At 44.0% G+C, this 20,580-nt stretch overlaps 2 protein-coding genes and 1 long non-coding RNA gene across 6 annotated transcripts in view; 1 reads left to right on the plus strand and 2 right to left on the minus strand.

The window, feature by feature from the left end:
* Positions 1–1,642: 1,642 nt before the first annotated feature.
* LOC134552055 (uncharacterized) lies at positions 1,643–6,170 on the minus strand. 2 transcript variants are annotated; one of them, XR_010080752.1, is made up of 4 exons: positions 6,062–6,170; positions 3,909–4,036; positions 3,476–3,627; positions 1,643–1,814 (listed from the first exon to the last, which is right to left on the minus strand). It is a non-coding gene; the product is annotated as an uncharacterized LOC134552055 (long non-coding RNA). The 2 variants fall into 2 exon arrangements; XR_010080751.1 differs by lacking the exon at positions 6,062–6,170 and adding an exon at positions 5,881–5,999 and having other exon boundaries at positions 3,909–4,039.
* On the plus strand, positions 6,169–9,210 carry METTL21A (methyltransferase 21A, HSPA lysine). Of its 2 annotated transcripts, none has more exons than XM_063400313.1 (3): positions 6,169–6,466; positions 7,591–7,702; positions 8,731–9,210. In XM_063400313.1, the coding sequence occupies exons 1-3, from the start codon at positions 6,320–6,322 to the stop codon at positions 9,126–9,128; spliced, it is 657 nt and encodes a 218-aa protein (XP_063256383.1). In that variant the 5' UTR covers positions 6,169–6,319; the 3' UTR covers positions 9,129–9,210. The 2 variants fall into 2 exon arrangements, with proteins under 2 accessions (XP_063256383.1, XP_063256384.1); XM_063400314.1 differs by having other exon boundaries at positions 8,633–8,770.
* A 4,092-nt stretch (positions 9,211–13,302) lies between these two features.
* Positions 13,303–20,580, minus strand: part of CREB1 (cAMP responsive element binding protein 1) — a 40,242-nt gene continuing 32,964 nt past the window's right edge. For both annotated transcript variants that reach the window (XM_063400316.1, XM_063400315.1), the window contains one exon: positions 13,303–19,772. In XM_063400316.1, coding sequence (XP_063256386.1) covers positions 19,628–19,772 — 145 coding nt within the window. In that variant the 3' untranslated portion in view covers positions 13,303–19,627. The remainder of the gene's footprint in view (positions 19,773–20,580) is intronic.

Consider the following 20,580-nt stretch of genomic DNA (forward strand, 5'->3'; position numbering starts at 1 on the left):
TTTGGCTTGTGGGCTTACAGGGGGAGGTAATTCTGTCTCTTTACTTGGCCCATTTGCTGAGTACATGTGAGCTGCTGTCTGCTTGCGTTCAGAGGAACCCCACTTCTCAGACAAGTCCTTACGTTTCCTGCGATGGATTCTTGTAGGCAGAGTTGTGCAGATTTTTATTTAACTCCCTCTTTGAAATCTCAGCACTTGCATTCACAGCCACACAATCCTGTCATTCTTTGCCTCATGATGCAAACCCAGGCTTCCCTTCATCTGCAAGCAGCAGTATCCCTGAGAGGAGATGTCTGAAAGCAGAGTTACCAGCTTTATAAGTCTTGAAAAATTCCAGACTGCAAGCATACATTCTTGTCCACACCAGCTGCAACAAGAAGATGAGAGTCTTCTAAAAGGCTTGAAATTAAATTGCAGGATTTCTTATAAGGCATCCAGCTTCATAGTCACCATTAGTCCCAGAAATGGAGAATGGCTCATTGCACACACTTCGTTGTGCTTCACAGGGCCAAGAATCTTAAATCTAGTAAACTCTGATGTTATCTTCACCCTGACTTGGTACTGCACATGCCTTTCCAAGGTCATGCACCTCCTTGCCTGTCTGCAGGGTGATGACACCAACTCTGGGATGTGTTTTGTTCAATTTCTCCCTTCTTAGAAAGTGTCACTGCTGGGGGAGGAGTGCTTTCTGATCTTACTTGGATACCTTGGAGAAGAGCCAGGGCTTTGTCTTTTCCTGGAAATGTAGCTGCAGGAAGAATGAATCACCAGGTTGAACCTGTATAACCAACTGAAAACAAAAGCTCAGACTTCTGTGTCTCACTTGGAAATAATTGGGGGAAAAATAGGCATCCTGTTTTGAAAGCCACTACCAGCTGACAGGACAAAAATGTTGCACATGTGATGTCTTTTGAATTTGACAAGTAACCTAAGACTACAGCCATTTAAGGGAAAAATCCCCAAGCAAAACGGAAATAGAATATTCCAGTGTTTGGAGGAGAAAAGTAACCAGGGAGGTTTTTCAGAACAGCCAAGGTGCATTTTTAGTAGCCCTGAAGTTTCACACACTATTAAATCTCCTGTACTACCTTGGCTAGCAGTGAATACAAGCCAGCCAGGGCTGGGAAGCCTGTGTTTGACAGCATAAGGACAGACTGCAGTGCTGCTGTCATTGATTAAATTCCTCCTTTTGCCTTTGCTGCAATCTAAGATGTCATTACAGGCAATGCAGAAGCTGCTTGGCTGGCATGCGAGCATCTGGATCGCTGCAGGGACACCAACAGCACAGGCATGTGGGAGTAAACCTTTCTTTATCTTAGCTTCTCTCTTCTGCTCCTACCTTCATTTTGTCTTCAGGTAAAATAAAACCAGCTTGACAATTACCAAAGACTAAGTTAGAGTTAATGAAGGCTTAGTACCTGAGAAGAAAACTCAAGATGTGCTGGAGCCAAGACAGAGGCCTGCAAAGCTGTACTTTGGGCTGGCAGAACCACCACTTCATTTTATCAAGTATTAGAAAGAGCTGTTACTGCTGGTCAGGGATACAGATTTCTTACATGGAAAAGGAAAATGCTTTTCAGTATTTTAATACAAACATTAACATGAACAGTGAGTTTATTCAGAAAATTCTAACTGTGCATGTGTAAGTCCAGCAGCAAGTTTATTTAGGGTCACCTTCTGCAGTTCTGATTCCAACTCTGGGCCACCACAGCCTGGACAGTGGTGCTAAGGGGCCCTCGCTGTTAGTTTTAAGGTACTTGAAATTGGTTAGACTCAACTCTTCCATCTTCTCTATTGTCTGATGGATTTTCTTTCTAAGGACTCAAGAAGAGAAACACTGACAAAACCATTAGAAAGAACACTAAATCCTCCACATTTTTCATATGCTTGGATTCTTCCAAGGTTTCTTTTACAAGGGTAATGTCTGCACTGAGGGAAATGCCTTTGCATCTATATGAATGCTATAGCTGTTGTCTGTCTGTCCATATAATTGTTTTAAATTTGTTTAAAATTAGTTGTTGTTAGCTAGTTTTAAATTAATACAGTGCATTACTTGCACTGTTAATTTCATCTCCAATTGCAAAACACAGAATCTATGCAGCATATAGTAAATTTCTCCACCTAATGTTAAGCCTCTAGATCCACACTCAGACTCCACAAAAGGAAGGTTTTTGTAGCATTTTCCCTGCCCCTTGTCTGTTCCACTCCCCCACCACAGCCCTGTGCTCCCGGGAGTGCTGCTGGAGCAGCCTTTCCCAGGGTGCACCCACGTCTGCTCTGTGTCAGTCTTGCTCCCTGGGTTATGGACTCCCCCCTCCCAAGACCCAACACTGGCATCTCATGGCCTGGAAGTTCAGCAGCTGGAGATGTGAGGAAGGCTGTAGGGTCTGTGAACATCTTAAAGTGGGGGAGCTTTCCTACAAATGAAGTGCAGCTGGGAATCCAGTGGTTGGCTGTGAAGAAGAGTTTACTCAATTTGCTTTTAATGCCTTAACTAAAGCTTCAGAACCATGTCAGCTTTCAGACCTGCAAAGCCTTTGAGAGCTCACTCACATAGTTCTACTAAAAGCTAAGTGATCTTTCTGTAATGAGACACTTCAATAAACGTGGTGATTATATGTGGCAGTTTATCAAGATGCAAGTTTGAAGGCATGAATGTACTGAGGGGAATAATCCCCTCTTCAGAGGTTCCAGAAACTTCCTGTATTTCAGCTCAAGTACTTATGAAATTATACATCTTCATATTTTTGATCATTACTTCCACTGTTTAATGTAACTGTGTGTAAAGGAAATGAAGTGCTAGATCAGATTGTACATTTATTTCACTTTTTTTGCAAGGATCTTGCAGAAGCAGCAAGGTCTAAGGTCTACTGATAACCCACCAGTTTCTGCAGAAATATAAGTCTTTATTTTTAATTCACCCCATCAGTTCCAAAGATGATCCAAATCACTTCAAGCTGTCTTGATTCTGCGACTGCAAGCTGTCATCAACCAAATCAATCTCTGCTTTATTCCCTTTGTATCTAACAGCAAGTGATTCACCACCTCATCTACTTTATTGGTGTGGAGAATCTGGAAGATTCTTCTACTGGTGAAGATGAAAATGTAAAACTTGTTAAATCATTTCAGTGCTAGTCGTTTGAAGGGCCACTTACAGTGACACATAGGGAGGAAAAGACTGATTTATTTTCTGGGTTTTCCTCCAAGCTTTGTGTTAGCTCTTGTTCATTTGGTTGATGAAAGCTCTTAGCAAAACAGATATTTGTCCAAACTTTACTTCCAAGACAATTTTCATATTTCAGTGGAATGACAACCAGAAGTAGCTGCTGTTTATTTCGGGAGGAAAGGATTCAACCAGAAGTTTCCATACAAATGTAGAACAGAACCATTTGGAATAAGGCGTTGCTGTCAGAGGGTTATCAACAACACAGGTTTCTAGATAGTTTTAAAAAAATCAGATTGTTTCTATTTATACCTGCCTTTGCCTTGGTAACCAGAGACTGTGTGATGCAGTATTTTCCCATCTCAGATGTCTCCAAGATCCATGCGCAGACATGCAGCGCACCCAGTGTCTGCAGAGCTATCACAAGAACTGTCACATCCATTGCTAAGAGAGGATTTTACACACTAAACAGCAAAGATTGCAGAAAGAGAGTTATATTAGTACAGATTCAAAATAATTTGTATTCATTTCTATCTTATCTACTTTGTTCTTTGATCTTTTAAGTACTTCAAGGACCATTGTGCTTAAACATTTTTTCTTCATTACCCTGAGCAGCTTACCCAAATCCAAGGTGGCAGGATTTACTCATAATTGGCTACATTATGCCTGCTTTATCAAATGGTTGAATGAGGTAAGAATGGACTTGAATTGGCGTTTCTTCATACTTTAAATCATTCTTGCTTACCTTAAAATCAGCTGTTTCCTACTTCACAGGATTACCTGCAGCTTAGGTGTCCTCACAGCCCTCTGCAGTGCTCGAAAGCCAAACCAGGCTGTGTTCTCACCACTTCACTGCTGTGCTGAGCTTTAGCCCTGCTGTGAGAAAAGCATTTCAGCTCTGGGCATCTGTTTTAGCCATAATTCTGTGTTGTTGTGTTTTCCTTATCCTTCTACTGTCAGGAAAAGTAGAAGAAACCGAGTATGTCTCTCTGCCACTGTAATACCCAGGTACTCCATTATCTTAGAAAATGGATGTGGAAAAGTGAAAAGAAGGTAAATGTAGGCTCTGAATGAATATGGGTAATCAGGGCCCTACTAAACTAGTGGACTTGCTTCTCTCTTAATAACTCCACTATCTGGTTATGCTCTGGAAAGTAATTTTTGATCTTCTGTCTAAGGCTTATGGAAGTCAGTGCCACGGCAACTTTATCAGGGAAGAAGAGGAAATATTTCTGAGAAGCAGGGCAGGATTGGTAGAGAACCTGCTGCGCTCCAGAGATATTCAGGGATATCTGACTAACAGAATCACATTATTGGGATAAAAGCACTCACTGCATTATCTTCTTTGGGAACAATACATTTCCACATGCAGCCTTTTTTTTAGTCTAGTTGCTATTCAGCCAGACACTTGGTCTTATGAAATACTGCAGGGGAAGAAAACTCATCTGGGGACAGAAAGGAGGCAGTGGGGAGCACTGGAGCCCTGCCATACTCCCCCATATTCTGGTTGGAGATCCCAGGGCTGGCATGTGGTGCAGGAGGTGGAGGTGAAAGCTCTGTGCCATTTGGGAGTTTCCCTCTATTTGCCTCTATTTGGGAGTTTAGGCAGAGTGTAGGTGACTCAAAAAGTCATTCAAACAGAGTTCTCATCTCAAATGTAATGACTCTCATTGCTTTTCCCACACTGCCTATATAAATAATTTAAAAAATAATCGAGATAATAGCACAAGCAATTTCAAACTCTCAGAAGCAGGAATAGTGGCAAGGGATCAGCACTTTAGGACATAAAACCACAGAAAACTGAATCATCACACCTGTTCTGGCACGTTTATAGGGAGAAGTTGGAGTTGTTATAAGACAAGTATGGACTGGTTTGGGGCAAGTGAAAATTTGGGTTCCACTCTCCTACAGTAGCAGAACCCTAAAAACAAGCTTTACTTTCCGCTGCCTCCGTGCAACCTGTAATGATCTTCCACAGAGGTCTTCATGAACCTTGAGCCACTCTGTTGAAAGCGACAGCTTTTAGATGTAACCAGAGTTGCATTTGTCTGCCGGACAGATTTGCTGGTCCCCGTGGCAAAGAGAGGGAATGTTTTCTGGAGCTGGTTACGGTCCCCAGCTTTGAGGGGCCGGCCTTGGCCCATGGGAGGTGTCACCGGGAGGTGTCAGGGCACAGATCCATTCGCGATGGGGCACAGAAGATGTGTCCCCTGCCGCTGCTGCCCAGGCTCCTCTCGGGGGCTGAGGAGCTGCAGCCAGAGCATGAGTGCTGCCAGGACACTTCCCCGGCTCTCCCGTGGCCTTTGGCGTCTTTGGAGCTAGTTCAAGTAACGCAGGAGAGCAGCACTGTGTTGTTTAGCCAAACAAGGGTTTAAATGGAGCCAAAGGTGAGGAGAGGCCCGCGCACAGAGGCCAGGGCGGTTTCCGCACAGCGCGGCCCTGGCGGTGCTGCCGTGCTCGGGGCTCCGCGGAGATGCAGCACCGCGGCTCCTGCGCTGCTACCCAGAGACCGAGGAGCGCTCCCCGGCTGCGATGAGCACGGCAGGGATAATGCTCTCCGTGCCACCTGCGACGGACGGGGCTTGCCGGGCTGCACAAATGCCTCACACGGGCACTGACTTCAAATCCCCGAAGCAAAAGCCAGAGTCTGGCACCACAGGGAAGCTGCGAGGACAGCTGGCAATGTCCCACAGGGATTGGGACCTTTCCCCCCGTACCTTTCCGCGCGGCCGTGCCTGTGGGCAGGCGATGAGCCCCTCCGGGCCCGGCCTCCCACAGAAAGCAGCGCGGCGCTTCTCCCCCCGGGCCGCCCCGGGCCCTCCCCGCCCCGCCGGCCCCGGCACGGCCTCCCTGCCGCCGGCCCCCGCTCCCGGACCAGCGCAGCGCAGCCCTGCGTACCCGGGGAGGGACCGCCCTGGCTCGGGCGCTGCGGAGAGGCCGCGCCCGCCCCTGGCTGCCGGGGGCCGGGCCGGGCGCTGCGCGGCGGCCGCGGGGCTGCGGCGCGGGCGGAGCGGGCGGGCCGGGCCCGGGCCCGGGCCAGGGCAGGGCCTGAGGCTGCCGCGGGCCGCCCCTCTCGCTGCCCGCGCTCGGGCAGGGCCTAGCCGGCGGCCGGGGCCGCGGTGAGCCGGCCCGGGGGCTGCGGTCGCCGGCGGCGGGATGGCCTTGGTGCCCTACGAGGAGGGAGGCGGCTGGGCGGCGCGGCAGCTGCACAGCCCTTGGGCCACCTTCCGCTTCGCCAGCCGTACCATCCGCCTCCAGCAGGACTGGCGGCGGCTGGGGGTGGCGGCCGTGGTCTGGGACGCGGTAGGTGCTCATGGCAAGCGCAGCTTTTCTGCACTCGGTGGCTTCTTGTGGCTCTTGCCGAGCTTTCAGATTCACCGTAGAAACTTCTTTACCGTAAAATTGTAAAGAGAAGGCTTTTATTTATGTATTTATCTGTTTATTTAATGTTAGGAAAGAAAATGTTAAACCATGCTTTACTTTTGCCTCTTCCCCCATAAGAGATCCTGCAGGAATGCAAGGGAGAAGCGCCACCTAAACCTGCACAGCCAGGAAATATTCCGGATAACTCTCACCTCTTTCTTTCCAGTGGCTGCTGACATTAGCTTGGCACCCTTCAGAGCACAGCGTGGATCCCACTGCTTGTAGCCTCAAGCAGGACTGCTGATAGACTTTGTCTTGGGGATAAGAACCCTCCAAAACAGAGGGGTTTGTGGTGGGTCCAAGGCTGCAGGGCAGTCGCTCACAGCATCACTGTAGGAATCTAAGGGCTTCCCATTGGGTTGGATCTCAGTCCACACACAAATTGCACTTTTACCTCTAGTTTATAAGAAGTGTAGCATTTTTAGGAAACTTCTCAAATGAATTGGTGTACAGGGCTGCTGGATATCAGCTTTGACAGAACTTGCTGTGGGAGAGGTACTTATCAAGATGTATATAATATATAACATGCTAGATACAACCAGCTAGAAGTGTCATTAGTTTACTTTCCCAGTCTCCTTCCCAAGGGCATACCAGTGTTGTGCAGAAACCTTTTGAAATACAGTACAAGATACTATGAAACTTTCTTCTGGACTTCTGCAATACCGTGTTCATTTGCTTGTGTTGACAAGCCCTCCAAGTACAACTCTTTCTACCTCCTGCTGTGTTTGGGGATTCATGGAGCAGTTACCACATCCAATTGTAACATCTGTGGGTTTTTTTCCCTTTTGCCAATAGGAGTCTTCCATATAACTTTATAAAAAACTGCCATAAAGCATAAAAAGACTACATGTGCACACAGGAGGTGGAGAAGGGCTGAGCAAAGTCTTGCTGCAGACCTGAAGCACCCAACCCATCCCATAACCTTCTCTCTCAGGTTAAGCCAGAAACCCTGTGTTCAGTGTGACTGAAACCCTGTGCTTAATCACCCTTGTCTCTTGGCTTAGGCTGTTGTCCTGTGTGCTTACCTGGAGATGGAAGGCGTTGATCTCAGGGATCGGTCTGTGATCGAGCTGGGAGCTGGAACTGGATTGCTGGGAATAGTGGTCACCCTGCTAGGTAAGGGCTTTTTTGTTGTCTCATTGAAAGCAAATCACAACTGTAGTAAAACTAGCTTTTTTACATGGACGTGCCTGGTATAGAAGTGAGCACCAAGGCTGCGTGTGTGAACTGTGATGGTTCTTCTCTGAGTCATCTTCCTTCCTAGTTAGACTTGAGAGCCTGCTGATTTTTGTTGTAGCCATGGTGCCACTGTGGTTTACTTTATGGGGGACCCTGTTGAGGCTCGGGCCTGTTGCCATGGCAGGCAGCTCAGCAGCAGTCAGCTCTGCAGCTATTCCCCCCAGGGAACCAGAGCTGTGCTTCCCATCTTCCACCTGTCCTCGCATGCAGATAAAGCTACAGACAGAAGCCACTCTTTGAGCATGCATAAACCTTTCATTAGCCTGTCTTAAAGACAGGGCATGGAGAAATAAAGTGATTTGCTGCTGATCTGTCTGTGGCTAAGCTGGAACTGGGTACTATGTTAAATTTGTGCTATCTTTCCCAGGTTAACTTTGTAATTCAAAGCTCTAGGGGCTGTGAAAGGTGCCTATTGATATCATAGAAACAAAACCGTTTGACAAAATATGTCATGCTGTGCAAAATCACACAGGCATAACTTTTGTCTGACCTGTGAAAGAGGCTCTCTACCTTCCTCTCTCCTACAGAAAAATATGGAATTGGAGCAGGTTAATTCTAATACCCTCTGTAATTTATTCTTTTGTCACATATGGAAAGGCCAAAAGTAACTCCTTGACTTTCATGTATTAAGAAAGCACCAGAAAACATGGTTTTTTCCCTACACAACTTAATCTTCATGTAGAGTACACTTTATATTCTTAAGTGACTGATGAGGGGTAGGATGTCTGTAGACAGGGCGTTTTGCTTGTTTTTTTATTTTGTTTGTTTTTAATCGGGCAGCTCAGGGGAGCTGTTAATGTTTAACAGGAACTGAGGAGCCTGCTGGAGTTAGAGCATTGTATTCCACGTGCTGTCTTGAGGGGCATGGGCTGTGAGTGTGAGCCGTGTCCTCCTGTCCCCCGTAGGTGCCCGTGTCACCATCACAGACAGGGCGGCAGCGCTGGAGTTCCTGGAGTCAAACGTGCAGGCGAACTTACCCCCTGAACTATGTCCCAGAGCTGTGGTGAAGGAGCTGACTTGGGGAAAAGACCTGGACAACTTTCCTCCAGGAGCATTTGACTTCGTCCTGGGTGCAGACATCGTTTATCTGGAAGAGACGTTTGTAGAACTGCTTCAGACGCTGGAGCACCTGTGCTCAGAGCGAACGGTGATTCTGCTTTCCTGTCGTATCCGCTACGAGCGGGATCTCAAGTTCTTGAGGATGCTGAGAGAGCGTTTCTCTGTATCCGAGGTCCATTATGATTCCAGTAAGGATGTTCATATCTACAGAGCACAGAGGGGTAGTCGCAAGGAGGACCTCTGACTCTCTGCTTTGTTAATAGGCCACTGATGCTGTTCAATTCTCCCCTTTGTTTCTACTCAATACACTTGTTCCTAAGCATGAAGTTGCAGTTGTGTTATTTCACTGGCTTCTTGTTCCGCTGGTCTTGTCTGGTCACTGGGCCTGATACAGCAAGGATTGTACTTCTGCTCTACATATTGAACCTCTGCTTCATTTCTGAATAGAGTCGTATAGGGTATTCCACTGTCCTTTTATCAAAGGTAATTTTTGAAACTGATTTAAGTTTGCAGAAATCTCCAGCATCAAAATTGTTATAGCAAAAGGTCTGTTGTCTGAAATCAAACTACACTTAATTTCTGGGGGAAACTTAAAGAGATTGCAGTGAGTTTTGTTCCCTTTATCACTTCCTTAACTCTAGAAAAGTAAGAGTGGATGAAAGAAAAGCTAATGCTCCAGCTCTAAATGCTTTAACTCTTCAGGACTTGTGCATCTTAGAAGTTGTGGTAAAAGAAACCACTTAAAAGGCAAAAAGAACCAAAGGCAGATGCTATAAAGTTGTTCTACTGCTGTCACTGCTGTGTTGAAGAGGCACAATGAAATAAAGAACAAGAACTGGAGGGGCACTGGGAACAGGGGTTGCCAAGTAAGCCAGTTTAGAAATCAGTGGTATTTTTACCTGACTTGCAAGGGAGTGAGTTACACCTGCAGTGCTGAAGCAGTTGTGGTTTCTAAGTTGTCCCTGACAAGTCTGCCTCATACAGATCAAGGCTCCTTGGAGGAGATACACATGCACATGTGCCGCCAGGAAAGTGCAACAAGGAGACTCAAGCTGGTCTTAAAATATCAAATCAGCCCTTGACTCTCAAAGTACTGCTAGATAACGTTCTACTTTGTGCCTTTGTTTGTGCTCCCTCTGTCTCTGAGAGCTGTTATTTAGGAAAGGAGGGTGCTCTGTAAAGTCTTTGTAGCAGGGGAAGTACTTACTCTTGCATTACTTGGGACCTTGGGGCAGTGTCTAGGTTTCAGTGTGCGTTCAGTGCACAGTGGTAGTTAAGACATAAACAGATTTCATACCTCGAGCTTGTAAAACACATCTGTGTGTTTGTCCCACAAGATCCGGGAGTCCAGCTCGCAGCAGACTTCCTTCTCTTTCTAGTGGTGGAAGAGTGAAACTGATGAAAACAATGGTCTAACAGAAGACAGCTACATCTCTAAATGCAGGAATTGCTTTACTGCCTTCTGGGTTTTTTTTGTGGATGTGGAACTTTTTTGCTTTAAACTTAAACTCAAAAAGCTTCAGGTCAGGCTCAGACTTTGAGCATGTGCATGTATTTGGCACTGGCAACAGCAAACAGCTTTACAGAACAAAGCAGCAGCTGCTTTGGGCCATGGACATTTGGGAACCTTTTTGTCACTTTTGCTCCCATCATACTTCCTGGTCGGTGGTCCAGAAGCGCTGTGCTGACTGTAATGTGGAAATGACATATTTATTGTTAAGGTTTGTGCTTCATCCCTGGCACATCTCGTGCATGTTTTCAGCGAAGTTCCTTGCTTGGCTTCGGAGCCCGTCTGGGAGCTGCTGCTCTGAAACACTTGCTGTAACAGTGTCTTCAGAAGCCACATGGTGTCACTAAAACAGTGCTTAGGCAACTGGCTGGGAATTCGCAGCCTGGAACTGGAGTTGGAGTCAGTTCAGGGGAAGGAAGACAACACCTTTAATTGAAAACAAATCATGAGATGAGCTCTCATGTGTCAGGTGTACCTTCCTCTGTCCTATCAGCTGGGTGAGCAGTGGTTGAAAAGAATTATGAGCTCTTTCCCCTCTCTCTGGCTCTAGTTTTCAGAGTGTGATTTGAAGTTCTCACCTCTTTTCTTCCTTTTCCTCCCCACTGGTGTTTACTTGTCTCCAAGCTCTGGTTACGCATTAGGCTCCTGTGTAGCTCAGGCTCCCCTTGGGCTGGAGCTGGCAGAAAGCAGTGAGCTGGTGCCTGGGCTCATGAGTGCCCAGGGGAACTTTCCTGTGGGAAAAGCCTGGCAGTGCTTGGCCCTTGCAAGAGGCTGGAGCTTGCAGCACTGACAGCCATAGCAGCTTGCACTGTTGCCATAGCAGGAACATGCTAAAAAGCCTTAAATAGCTTAAATAGCACAGAATAAAGGCTGGTGCAGCAACCTGCACATTTTTAAGAAGGGGTTTTTGCCACACACCTTGCTTTGACAATAGAAAGAGTTTTGTACTTTCAAAACAAATCAGTTTAATTCCATCTCTTTTTAATTGTTAAGTGTTCAGTGTCAGATTTCCCACCGCTGCTGTTACAGCCCACAGCTGTCCTGCCAGTGCAGGCATGTGCCAGTAGAGACCAGGCTTGGCCTCTATTGCTGTGCTGCTGTTACACAGCAGCCACGTGCACACCCAAGGGAGGGTGTTTGAAGGCTGAAGCGATGCTACTGCCCATAAATCATTGTGGAGAAAAGCACAAGATGGCACTGGCAGCTCAGGGGATTTCCTTGCCACTGACCTGCAGAGTTCTTGGTGGCCTCTTCCCAGCCTAGCAAGTGGCACCTTCCAAGGGGACTCCTTCTCCTCTGACTGCTACTGGGGTGCAGGTCCTGTCAGATTTAGGAGACTAGATCCAGGAATACTGCAGGTAGGCCACAACCATGTACATGTCAGTTGTGGTTGCATTTAAAGCTACAGTGTTTAGGGGCAGGCATAAACTCTGAGAATGTAACTCAGCTGAAACCCTGTGGGCAGTGCTGACACCCACGTGCACCAGGCAGTGAGCGCTGCCTTCCATTGTCCCAGGTTGGGCTTCACAAGTTTTTTGTATTCCCGTCACACTTACCTTCAGGAAGGGGTCAGGAGTGAGTCAGGCCACGAGTGAATCACGCTGGGTGTGCAGGACAAGTGGCAGAGGTGTCACTGCTGGTGAGTGAGCACAGGGAGCAGCCCTCTGCAGTGACACCTGCAAACTCGGGCGTCCCAGCGAACGGGGGCTCCTGCTCTAGTATGAGATGATCCATGACAGCAGCTCCTGCCAGCAGCTGTTTGGCAATCATACCAACACTCTGCCCAAGCACTTTCTGCTCATGCCAGCACTAGAGAATCCCACTCTCCTTTGGGTGGTTCCATTGCCTTGATCCTGTTTTGTAGCAGGTGATCTGAGCTCATCTGTACAAGGACGTGTTTGGCATATGTCCCCGAGTAGTGGGGCAACGCACAAACTGTCTCCTGGAATTCACTCTCTCTAGGGAGTGGGTCCCAGCCACAGGACAGTGACCAAGTAAGACACAACCATGCTGTGATACTGAGAAACCATCCCTGAAACACGTGCAAGAGAAGAAACTTTCCTGAAATGTCATTGCAACCAAGGTAATGTTTGCTTGATATTAAGATACATAGCTGACTACACAGGGATCTGTTACCCAGTTCTTTTTAGTGCAAAATTCAAGCCAAACTGCATTTTTATCTCAGGGACTAATGCCTGTTTGGGATTCTCTCTCATTACTGTAGATTTTTCTGAGCAAGAACATGAATGGCATTATAAAAACTAGAAAATCCCAGCTTTAATGAGCTGACCTTACTGCTTCCCCTTGATTTCACTGGAGGTGTGTTTACCCCAGTGCTGAATTTGTTCTCCTGGCTTCCATCCCAGTGTTTGGATCTAGCCTTGCAGATTACATAATAGGGCTGTGATCCTTGCAGTGTTTGCTGCCTTCTGTTTCTATTCTGCTATAAAGACCAGTAGTACATGGTTTACAGGAATGCTTAAAAGTGAGACATGCAGCATATTTAAACTGTGAAAGGCACAAGCCTTTCAAACATTACTAAACAACAGAACTGTCACCAGAATATACTGGAAAGCAGGTTTAGAAATATCAGGAGGAAGAGAAACTTTGTTCTTCAGGATTTAACCTCCGACTAATCTAATTCAATTAAGATTAAAAAAGCCTTCTCTTTGGGGAGAATACCTCATGAATACTTAGGGCAGGGCACAAATTGAGAGGACACCATAGACTGCTCAAAATATGCCTTTTCCCACATTCCTCCAGCTACCATTTGCCACTAAATTAAATTATTGTAAATGGAACATCCTGCTCAAAAAAGAGACTTTGTATTGTTTTTTAAAGCATGTTTATGTGACTGCACATAAATGTTTGTGTAAAAAGGGAGTTATGACAGTTTATACCACAAAGGTTACAGTAAGAAAAAGCACTTCTTTATGACAATAATTCACAAATTCACAAGAATCACTTTAATATACAAAGCAATTACTACCATTCTGAAACACAAAGCAGCTAATATGTACATAGTGTTAATAAAATGCATTATAACCCAGTACATTTTTTTAAACACAGATAAAGCACAAAAAAAAGTTTTTTAAAAAAACAACAACAGAACACAACAGGGATGTTTCTAAATTTTGGGGAGATGTAAAAAAGCATTTATTTTCCCCCAATGATGGATTTTCATTTAGTCTTTTAACTTCCACAAGTATGTGGGAGTCAAGCTCAAATACCCTGTTCTGTGCTGACATGGTTTGGGTAAAGAATCAGAAATGCAGATGAGGTGGACATACTCTTTCCAGCTTACACTACAAAGGGAGAATAATAACCCTTGCTCTGGAAGCTTCCCTGAAAAACACTGTTTCAAAACAATTTCAAATTATAAATCCAGAGTAGAAACAACTCATTTCTGAAGTGAACAACCAATCTGTGGACAGAAGTCTGTGGAGGGGTTGGCTGCCAACTAGCACCTCTTCTTGCCCTGTTCCAATCCCAAGAAGTCCATTGTAAGCAGCACAGTTTCAAATCTCATATAAACTTGAAGTTGTAGAACTTTTTTAAAATTAATGTTTTAATATAAATAAATGTAATTAAACACACAAAAAATGGAGTGGCACCTGGATATAATACAACATGTGGAGAGCACCCAAACATCCTTAGTTCTTAAGAATGACCATTTCCAGGTAGGTGACTGGCTCAAGGCCTGCTGCCCCCATGCTGCCACTCAGCTATCCCCTCATTTAGAGAAACGCGCAGCTGAGGCTGCGTGAACTGCTCGAGTCCTGAGTGCAGTGACTGCTCAGCTTACGGGGTGTGCCAGCCACGGGTCACTCCAGCCTGGCCCTGGCCCTTTCCCGGCCAGCACACAGCTCCTGAGGACAGCTGATATTCCTGCCTCTCCTGCTGAAAGTGAGCCCTGAACTCACCTCAAGAGCAAGTCACAAACCTGCACCTGCAGTGCCAGAAAGCAAACAGGTCACTCCCTTCTATTTGTGCTATGCCAACTAGCTCAAGCACATCTCTTTGCAGGCCACAGCTCAAATACATTTTAAAAACACATTCCAAGGCGAAACACTTGAAATGCAAACCTCTTTACACTACCTGGATCTGGTCCCTTTTCCCTAAAGATTCATACACTTAAGTCTATCTATCCACAGACCTGAACCTGTCACAAGCACACAGCAGGTGGATTTCAGCACCCTCTCTTCACCAGTCTGGCTCCTTCCAGACCAACTGAGCTTCAGTATACACTCAGGCTTTTGTGAAATCAGTGTCTTTTACAGCTAGCAAATTACACAGCTCAGAAAAACGAGTTCCGAGGCAGACGACAGAGAACCATCAATGTACTGTATGCTTTTTAAAACCTGCTCACAGTGACAGACTTCAGGGTTATAGTTAAATTATCATCGTTTCCGCAAAAGAAAGGTGGTTGTGCTTTTCTTTTCAAGCAGGGTGACACATTGTCAATGTACCTTTACTTCCTGGTGTCAAATTACTGGAAAGCCTTTTGATTTATTTTCCTGGAATGCAGCTTGTAAAATCCGCAGACAAATCACAAATTAAGAAAAGGGGAATGAAGCGGCTGAAAAATAGTTTAGCTTTCCTTCCAAATTAACCTCCCTTTCCCACATGGGATCACTGAACTAGTTCTATCTAAAAATAATTTCACATCCATCCTCTGTGTACTGCTGAGACACCACACTTGATTCCTGCCCCTTCAGCTCTCCTGCCCTTCTGAGGCAATGCCTGCTGGGCACCAGGTGCTGTTCCACAAGTTCAATTAGCGGAGGAGGCAACTGCTGCTGAGGAGTGAGTTGTGTGCAGGCAGCAGGATCACAACAATTATGCCAGAAATCTTCTCAAGCAAACCAGATTTATCTTAGGTTTTTTTTCTCTGTGTTTTGTTTGGGTTTTTTTTTCCTTTTCTTTTAAAAGTGCACATTTTAATTAAACATTTACAAAGAACATAGTGTAACAAAAATAAATATATGACCTTTTGGTTGGATCATTGGCAAATGTTACATCACTAACCAGGCTCCAGGGTGAAAAAAATTACAGTAAAATCAAGGTCTTAGAAAAATCAATTAAATCCTCTATGAACTGTCATAGATTTGCAACCACTGATATCAAACTTGCTTTGATGGGTGGACTTGTCGTTAAACCACAAAAAGCACTGTCTACCATAAATGAAAAAACAAAATAAAAAAGCAGGTGCCAGTTTTCACTAACAGATGACTACTTGCTGCTGTAGTTTACTGGAAGCCCAGATTTTAAAAAAGCAACCTATGGTACAAATTTAGGTCAGAAACTATCAGGGCTGTTTTTCCTTATTAAATCTTTTTTTTTTCCTGAGCCTCTTAATGATTTCAAACACGCCACCAATTTTCTGACCAATGTACAAGTACCAGAGAAGACAGTGATCTACAATACAAATTCCAACTCCAGGCTAGCCAGAACTACAGGTGTCTGAGCAGTCCTGATGAGCACAACAGGCTAAAATTGTGCTTTCGGGTACAAGCAACAGTGCCGGCAACTACCCAGTGCTGGTGAAATTGCTGCCTAAGGAAGAAGGAACTATCCCAGGAGGAAAACAGAAGTCTTATCAGTGGTTCCTTTAGAAAATAACACCTTAACAACCTTTCCAAATGTTTTGCCTTTGATATATAGCTGCCAAAGAGAAAAAGCACAAAAGTGAATTACTCTGGGTGGTGGTGGTGGTTGTAAAACAACTGTTTACATAATTTCCAAAATCTTCATCAATAGAAAACAAACGTCACAAAAGCCACGAAAGATGAAATAAAATTCTTGAAAATGGATAACTGAGAGACAGCACAAAACAAATAATAATAAGCGCTAAAATAACGCAGCCCAGAGCTACTGGGGTGAGGGGAAGCTTTCACATCCACACACACACACATCCACACACACCCAGACACACAGAAAAGTAAAAATTCTTTTCCTGACCTCCATATACTATAATACTCAGCATTCCTGACTTAAAAGCTCTCAGAGCTGTAGATTATATACTGTGTGTATATATATATATATGTACATATATTATACATATGTATTTTCCAAGAATATCTAAATTAAAAGAGCACCTTTGACAATATCTTAACTGCCTGATTGGTGCTGTTGTTTTGCAAAATAATGACATTACAAAAATTATATTTCAAACCAATTCTTGTTTATTATGAACATAACGGATCTAGCCCTTTCTAACCCTCTCTTCAGGTAAAACAGTCTATCAGTTCTTGAAAACTCACAACCGTGAGATATAAAACTAATCCTCCCTCCCCCTTGTCAGCATAATTTCCATCCTACTTCCAAATGGCCTTAGTTTATAGAAGCTTATTACCCCAACCTCACTACTTGGTAAATAACATAGGAGTGGATTCCTGTGTCACATTCTTTCCCTTTTTGGGTCAATATGAATAGTAAAGCATGTATGGGTAGCCTAGCCAGCCCCGTACTTGGTCTAATACATCTTTTATTATTGTAATCTATAATTTTCATTAAATAAATTTGTGTCCCTAAATCCTCAGTGCAGCATAAATAAAGATTCTTGCAGACCCCCATGTACTTTAAATTACATTCTTTTTCTTAGTGAAACTTTATTTGCTAATGAAGTCTAGGCTAAAACCACTACAGGCCACTTGCAGACCACACACAGACAAACGGGTAACACAGTTCTCCTCTCACTGCCACACAAATTTGCACAAACTGTGTATTAGGAGAACCCCACCTGGGCACTGTTTTAGGCTCCCATGCCCATTCAGCCCCCAGGCTTTGTGCCCAGTGATTATCAGCAAGCTCTGGACAGTGTTCATTACCCACCAGACACAGCTCTCAGCGCCCAGCTTGCCTTTGTCAGGCTCACAGCAAAACCTCACATTTTTGCAAACAGATGTTCTACAAAAGAAACAGCCTTAATGTGGGCATACACAGCCTTTTCTGTATTTCTCAAAGCCAGACAAACTACTCCATGTAATTGCAAATGAAGTCACCATGAGCTTCACATTTTACAAGAATGACTCCTGTATTATCAACATTTCTACTTCAGTACTCGTTCTGGAAAATGTAACCGTTTTATGTATTTGTATTCAGTGATTTTCAGAATCAGATAAATTTTATAAAAGCACTACTGAGAACTTAGGGTCTTCTTTAAATTTGCATTGCTAAACTAATAGATTCATCTCCCATTAAATAAAAGCACAAAAATCAACTCTCTATGGCAGATAAAAATAGACCATTTATAAACACCCACAAAACTTGTGAATTATTTCACATTTCTGATACTTATGTTCTCTTCTTGAAATACAAGTGTAATTTGAAATTCTTGATAACTCTAGATTTAATAATAATGCTGTACGTTTAACCCCGTTCCTTTTACATTAAGTCTCCTGGAAACGGAATGCCCTCTCAAATGAGAAATCTAGAACTTTTAATACTGCTTAGGTGTTTGAGACTCAACTGCCCAGAATCTTCCAAGTATTTTTCTTACAACATCACACGGATTTTATAACCTTTTAGAAGCTTGTGTGTGAAATTCGTCTTAAAAAGAGACAGAGTGAATGGGAAAAAATATTAGCTAATACTCTGCTAGGCAAGGCATTAGTATAGACCAGAGCCTTATCCATACATTTCTTCACATAAAAGTTTGACCAGAAGCCCAAAGTAAATTTACTCCATCAAATGACCCAAATTAACACAGTGAGAGACTGGCTTCAGAGAGCCAGTACACAAACCACCCATGATTCTTTTGGACACATTCTTTTTGACAACTTCTTGACATTCTTTTTTGGTTCCTTTTCAGCATGATTCTTTTTAAGTCTTAATGCTTAGTACAGAGGTTTTCTTAAATATTAACTACCTTTTTTAACACCATAAATCTGGGAAAGATCATAGTTCCTCAGTGCATGGAAAAGAAATTGATCTTGCAAACATCTGAGGCACATGAGTAATTTTAGTTGCAGGAACAGATTACTCAGTAAATATGACCCTTTCCATGAAAAAATACCCCAAATAAATTAAGAGTTTAGTTAACCCGGTCAGGCTCAAGTAATCAGTATTGTCCCTTGTGAAGCAGAAGTTGGAATATTTGTGTTTGAAGTCCTCTTTAATATTTGAGGTTGCCCTAGTAGTTGTCATACTGCAATTTAATTTATGTATAGAAGGCGGCCTCAAATTATTTTGAAAAATAATTTATCAAGCCAGGCTGATACTTCTATTGAGTACAATAATTTCCATTGCATAAGACAGTGGTAGGGAAATAAAAACAACCTCATTGCTTGAGAGGACTTGGGACACAGACCATACTGTCATCAGAGAGTACTTCAGTGGAGTTGGCCATGCTTCAACTGTTAGTTGTTCTGCAGACAAATAGGTAGTGCTTTCACATGTTACCCCTGCTTACTATGTCACTGTTTTCAGAACATCATGACTGCATCTTTTTTTTTCCTTTCCCATCCAAGTGTCATTTCCCAACCTATATCCTATGAAGTTGCATTCAAAATGCTGAATGCACTTGCACACGTAAGCTATGAGAAGCAACAACTGACCAGTGAAGCTCATTTCAATGCATTTGTTCCTCAAGTATGGAGAAGGTTTTACTAGTCCAAGAGGCTTAATACAGATTGAAAATCAAACCCCCTCCTGGGCTAATTTGAAGAAGGTCTGTTATCTCCACACCAAGAACATGACAGTGAAGCACCCTTCATCTGGCCTGCTGCTCAGCCGTGTGTTTGTACAGTTCAGCATGAATGTGTGAAACCAATTTGGCAACCATTGCTCCTTCATTGTACCATGCATGCTCCACCTATGTGGCCCACAGTTCTCTGGACCAAGAGGCTGGGGTGGTTCTGTCTCTAAGGCAATGGAAAGAGCTCAGCACAAATTCCTGACATCGTTACAAAAGGACCCTCCCCACAGAAACTTCCCAAGTGACCATTGTAACTCCTTGAAGAGGATCGGGAGACGAGAAAGACGCCTGTTCTTCTTCTTCATGCTGAGACTGATGATGAAATTCATCTTGTAAAGGGAGAAGTGGAGGCAAGTACTTGAACATTCACAGTTTGATGCAAAGCACAGATGAAGTATATTCTGTAGTTGCTTCAGGCAGTTTTGCGCATAGAAAAAAAGAAATGTTTAGAAAATAAAAAGTTTACTTTGTCTTTCTGGGTATAGCCAGAACCAGTCTCTATCCCACCTGGACAAGTGAAAATGAGAATCCAAAATTAATCTGATTTGTGGCAGTAAAGGTCCTTAAGTGCTTTCAACTCCTCAATCAGTGTCTTGTTTTGGTTTTCAAGCACAGCCACTCGATTTTCTAGACATTTCACATACTCCTTTTTCTTCCTGCGACATTCACGTGCTGCCTCTCTGCAAAGCAAAAAAGGCCATTCAAATCCAGAACAATCATCTGCAGACATGGGCTACCTAACTGCTTTCAGGCAAACCTTTACTAGTACTGCCATTTTCAGAGTATGCAGCTATTGTTAAGAAATGCAAGTGAGGAAAAAACAGTGAGTTCATAACAACTGCTCCTCACAAATCACACACACTCAAGATCCATGAATCATTTCAATCTACAGATCCCGGTAAGATAGCACCAATACAATTATTATCATTATTTCTGTAAGCAAAGGATCCTACTCTGTGATAAAATTTTGCTTGCAGGAATTACATTGGAGCCTTCAGGCTGAGTCAAATGCTGCTACAATAATTTGACTTTATTATCATCTATTATTATTTTTACAGTCTTTAACTTTTCCCTTTGCTGCAGTCCAACAAGATGATAAACTGGTGTAAAAATGTGCTTTATTTAGAGCGTTCATGTATTTGCTCTTGAGCAATGCTTTTATTTTAATAATGATATCTGCATCACTGTAATGATACTATTAACGACTCAAAAAAAAAAAACCCCACAAAATAAGCAGTAGGAACCATGTAATTCTTTAGTCCCTGTCAGCTGTACCAAAACCAGACCTCGAGATAGTCAAACTTTTAAGTCTTGCTTGCAACGAATGAGCTGCCTGTAGGCAACTTGGTAACATACCAAGAACAGCAGTGAAAAATACCAGAAGGTATTAACGTGCTGCTGAGCATCCTGAAGGCAGGAGCACCACGGCAGGAACTGCCCTGCACAGCAATGGAATGGCAGCAACGTGCAAAGCAAGCACAAGGCTAA

Source organism: Prinia subflava, chromosome 6, assembly GCF_021018805.1.
Source record: "Prinia subflava isolate CZ2003 ecotype Zambia chromosome 6, Cam_Psub_1.2, whole genome shotgun sequence".
NCBI lineage: Eukaryota > Metazoa > Chordata > Aves > Passeriformes > Cisticolidae > Prinia > Prinia subflava.